Genomic DNA, 5,473 nt, shown 5'->3' on the forward strand with positions numbered 1-5,473 from the left:
GGGGGAGGAGGAGCTAATGACAATGAGAACAAGAAGAAAGTGTTCTGAAACTGATTGTGGTCCTGATTGCACAAATCTTAATTTAATTGAGCAATTAAATTATAGGATGTGTGAAGTATATCCCAATAAAAACATAATAAAAAATAAACTGAAGAAAAAGTTTATAAATGATTTTAGTCCCAAATGACCAAGAAACAAACAAAAATATCAAAATAAAAACAATAAACAGTAACATATAAAACAAAACATATACATTTAAAACTGAAACCATAAAATTTAAAACAGTAACAATATTTGTGAGGTGTCATTCCGTTTACAGCATCTGCATCTACATTCAGCTGAAGGAATGAACAGTTACCCTGCAGGCTCCATCAAGGGCAGAGTCTTGGGCTCACCACCACTCACAAAGTGTTCCCTAAAACCTGCCAATGCTGGAACCCTCGTAAGGTGGGGAATTGTCAGAGAAGGAAAAGTCAAGGCTTTTCCTTTAAAAGGACTGATCTGTAAGACTACTGTATGAGAAAGAATACACAGGCAGAGAGAAGTTTCTAACTCTCCCACTTCCTGCTGTGGGCTGCTGTGGGCACTGGCCCCACATGATGGGGACCCCGTGCACAGTGGATGGAAATGCTGCCTGGTCCTGCCTCATCCCCATGATTGGTTGTGGAATGGAGTAAGATTTTCATTAGCTGATCTTTTAAAGCAGATCGCCAGACCTTTCTTCCTAGATTACCTGAGTCTGGAAGTTCTGCTAAAACTTATCAACCATCATAGTAACACGTAAGCCTCCACTGACAGACAGACAGGTGGTGCCTGTGAATGAGGTCTACTGGCCAGGGATTGAATGCAGGTCTTTCTCAGGAAAGGTGAGGATTCTGTCACTAAACTATCAATGCTTCCTTCACATACTTCGTCAATCAAACCTTATGATCATGTGCAAGGCCTGCTGGCTTGGTTTTAAGTCCCTAAAGAGAGTTCTCTGATTTCTTCTGCAACATCTTTCTTAAATTAGAACTTTACAGACACATAATTTAATAAAAAAGCAGCAAGTCTTCAAGAGATTTTAAAAAACACAGACAGGCTAGAGAATAGCAAGTTCCCCAGAGATATTATATAGTAAGTTAAAGGGAAGGAGGGTTCTAATCACGTGCTTAAGAATGATGACAGACTGCCATGTGGGTAACACACAGTATTTGGCTGTATTTTCTTTTCTTCTCACGATATTATAAATTGCCTCTTGGATAGGCAGAGAATCCTCATTTGAACTTACAACAAATACAGACATGTAGACTCAAAGCTGAAGATGATATCTGTGTCGTGTTTGTGTGTGTTTTAAAAACACAGGTTTCAACCTGCCACTAGTAAAAGTTCCCAGAATATATATAAATAAGATGGCCTTAGTTATGCGTCACGAATGTGTGAAAGACAGTCTCACAGAAGAACGCTATCACTTTTGGGGCCTGAGGGGGTTGGGGAGGGATGAACCAAAGAAGAATGTGAAGTGGCCAGGCACAGATAAGGTCTTTCTATGCTAACCTAAAACTTTGAAGCATTTGGTTTTATGAGATTTGACAATTTCTCAACCTTGAAATATTTTAATACATGAGATTAGGAGATTACTGACTCTACAATCAAAGGAGCTAATTTCCAGCAAAGGAAGAGTTATTTGCAGTATCTAAAATATCTACCACCGGCAAGGGATCAATATTTAGAAATTAAAGGAACAGCGAAGAAAACAATAAGATAACCACACAAAAGGGTAAAAAGATTGAATGATAAAACACAATAATTTTAAAGAAACCTAATAAGCTAATTAGAATATAACATAGTAATGATAGGAGAAATAAACATTAAAATGAGATGTAATTTAATATGCATTCACCTGACAAAAAACAAAAAGGTAAGGTCCGTCACCAAGTGGATGGGTAAATTGTAGAAAATGCACATCATAAAATATTTTACAACACTGGGAGATAATAGATTGGCTACATACAAAGAAGATGCAGTTAGTTCTTAAAGTATATTGCTGATTAAAATAGCACAGTAGCATCTAGTTCAATTAAAATTCAAACGCAAGAGATAATTTTCAAAAAGAAATATACAAGGCTACACATTAAGCACAATCAAATGATGAGGTTAGGAAGGGATGTCCCTAGAGAATACAAGGAGGGTAGAATGAATAAATAAGGAAGGGTCTTGTATTGACCAATGAGGACAGAGTGTTTGGAACCCAAACCAGCTACTCTTGAATTTATTACGCCTCATGGCAACATCTGTATGTTAGAATATAGCTGTGCTCCACAGAGCTTTCAAGGGCTGAAATTTTAGAAGCAAATCATCAGATTTCCCCTTCCAAAGCATCTTTTGGTTAAACTTAACCTGAAACTTTTAGTAAATAGTTGAATGCATTAAGCATGTACTCCATCCAAGGGGTACAACCAACTTAGTCATCTGTAACTGAATTTGAAGAGGGAGAAATTTGATTCTTAGTCCAAAAAATGTTTGACATACACTGAGGTTGCAGGGTTTGATTCTGAGGCACATATTTCGTGGCTGGAGTTTCTCAGAACTTCCAGTGTCCCTGTGTGTATTGACCACAGACTACTTCAGTGCCTTGAATCTGCTCAGCATCTATCTGTCCCTTTAGGACCCTGGATGTTGCCTTGGGTCAGAGGCCCAGGTATTAGAGAACCACTTCCTTCTCATCTAGTAGCATCAGTGGGATGACTATGTTTGTCTCCAATATGGTTTCAGTTTAAGAGTAACCTGCCTGCACTTGTGTCGTCTATAATCCAACAGTGCCGTCATCTCACCTTCGTAGCTCAACTCGTGTTGCATGTGTGCGTTTGTTTTTCACTTGATTGCTGCATTGTTTGGGCAGGTTAAATGTGGAAGACAAAAGAGATAGCCATGTGGAATACATAATATTAAAAATATAATTAATCTAAAAAAAACCCTCAGTGCCATCAAGGCAATTCTGACTGGTGCTGACCCTACAGGACAGGGTAGAACTGCCCCGTGGGCTTCCGAGATGGTAACTCTTGATGGAGTAGAAAATCTTGTCCTTTTTCTGCAGAGAAACTGGTGCTAGGGACGGCTGATCTTGCAGTTAGCAGCGCAACATGTGGACACGGTGCTCCCAGCACTCAATAAGTCACAAAATTCCTAGAATGTCCTTCAGTAATTAGTAATGAGATGACTAAATCGCAAATACAGTTATCAAGAAAAAGAGAATCACAGGTCGCAGTCAGCACAAGTCCACTTACTTTCTCCCCTTTCAGGAACGTGATCCGCGAAGAGTCAGCGTTTCTTCTCTCTTCAAAGTCCTCCATGGCCTGAGCTGAATGGCCCTGCGTGTAGCACCTCACAGATGACTCGTAACTTAGGTCCCCGCTCCGAATGAGAGGAATGTGCAGGACACCCTCCTTCTCTTTCACTAGGAGCAAATCCTTGGCAAACTGCATGCTGGGCACTAGGTGGGTTGACAGAAAAACAGAAGCCTCATTAGTGCATACAGAGTGGCCACTCGCATTTGCCACTCAGCAACAGGGCTCTCACACCAAGCTACCATCTCCACCAACCCTGCTCCCATTTATTACTGAAGAAAACAGCAGAAGATAACGCTTAAAAGACCAGCCCAGCAGCAAAAGGACAACTAGCATCTCTGGCATTAGGTCCTGTACATTAACCAGTGAGGCCCTGTCACCTGATAAAATGGTCTCTGCTATGAAAAGGTGGGTGGCAGTGAGATCACGTGACCCTAGGGACAAGAAGAAAACTTGTTTATAGATGGAAGGAAACACACGCACAGTTGGCTTCAGGCCCGTTTCCATGCAGCGATCTTGACTTCCCTCTCTAGCCCAGTGCCTGCTCGTCATCAGTATGTACACCGCCCCCAGAAGTCATGGAGCATGTGGGGGTGGCCCCAATGCCCCTGCAGCCCCAGGGCCTGTGTGGCCAATGCTGCAGTTTGTGAAGTAACATGGAACACATTCCTCTTATTTAATAAGATACTAATCCTATCTCGTATCCCTACCTCAAAAAGAAAGGAAAAGAAAAGAAAACCCCAAATAATAAATAGACAGAGGGCAGGGCAGGGCGGGGCGGGGCAGGGCAGGGAAGAGAAGGGAAGGGGGTGAGCATTGCTGGGGATTGCCTGCCTCACAGCAATCCCTTCCTTTAAGAAGTTCCTTGTCCGGTGGGCGACAGAGACAGGGAAAATGGTAAGGTGGTGAGACGAGTGCAGGAACAGATCTGGTGCAGAGTACTGAAGGGATATAAAGACCGAGCCTGATCGACGTCAGTTATTGTCTTAAGGGTTTCATACACACTATTTAACATCATAGGTTGTCGTTAGATGCTGTGCGTCAACTTCAGTAACCCTATATTTATTATAAGTGACTCTAAGTGCTACTGCTGCACAAGACTGCAATCTCTTTCTCCTGTAGGGTGCCTGTCAGTGTGGACTATTGAGCCTTTGGTTACTAGCCAAGCACTTTAACCACTGTGCCACCAGGGCTCCTAAAAGCCCTAGAAGCCAAACTACTGAGTGCATGGATTCTTAGACAGACGACAGGACAGAGTAAACCTGCTTCTGAGGATTTCTGAGACTGTAAATATTTATGAGAACAGACAGGTCATCTTTCACAGAGAAGCTGGTGGATTTGAACCACCAACCTTTTGATTCTTAGTCCACCGACTTTGACTCCACGACCCACAAGCAACACAAATTAGAGGGCTGGTTTCAGGCATAGAAAGTGTTCACTAAAGACTTGATAGCCTGCCAGTCTTCCTAAGGACTGACAGAATGAATGGCTGGAATGCTTATGGAGATGTAAGGGAATTCCTTTTCTGGTTCTCAGGAGTTCATGAATAGGCGCAATATCTGGTGACATAAACCAGGACTAGTTTGGCACTCTATGGGCACTTCAAGCTCTGTTGTAACCATACTTGCCAGGAATACTAGACTGAGAAAAACTTCAATGGAATCTTCTGTTGATCAGCTGGGGATTGCATGTGTTGTGGGAATCCCATTGGTGGGTGTGGAAAACTACTGATCTATCAGGGAGACGCGGAATGCCACCGATGTATCAGAAAGTACGGAAATGCACTGGATGCCACCTGCTATGGCAGGTGTTATCACATACCGTATCTAATGTAGTCCTTACAACAATCTCTGAGGTTGGTATCTTTTCCCTTTATTTAAGAAGGAGCAAGATAATGCCCAGTGCTGAAAACTTCTGGCCTAAGACTATATAGCACCAAGAAGCGGTGCAGCTAGGATTAGATTTCAGCACTTTATTTTTTAATAATTAAATCATTTTATTGGGGGATTGCACAACTCTTTTTCAAAAATCATTTTATTGGGGGCTCATACAACTCTTATCACAATCCATACATATATAAATTGTGTAAAGCACATCTGTACATCCATTGCCCTCAACATTCTCAAAACATTTGCTTTCTACTTGAG

At 41.8% G+C, this 5,473-nt stretch overlaps 1 protein-coding gene across 1 annotated transcript in view; it reads right to left on the reverse strand.

Moving 5' to 3' along the window:
- Positions 1 to 5,473, reverse strand: part of FRAS1 (Fraser extracellular matrix complex subunit 1) — a 593,853-nt gene that overhangs the window by 48,746 nt on the left and 539,634 nt on the right. Inside the window, exon 58 of the mRNA XM_013004822.2 lies at positions 3,267 to 3,472. Coding sequence (XP_012860276.2) covers positions 3,267 to 3,472 — 206 coding nt within the window. The remainder of the gene's footprint in view (positions 1 to 3,266; positions 3,473 to 5,473) is intronic.

This window comes from Echinops telfairi, unplaced genomic scaffold, assembly GCF_000313985.2.
Source record: "Echinops telfairi isolate 266 unplaced genomic scaffold, ASM31398v2 ScPeMD7_7468;HRSCAF=8506_0, whole genome shotgun sequence".
In the NCBI taxonomy this organism is placed as follows: Eukaryota; Metazoa; Chordata; class Mammalia; order Afrosoricida; family Tenrecidae; genus Echinops; species Echinops telfairi.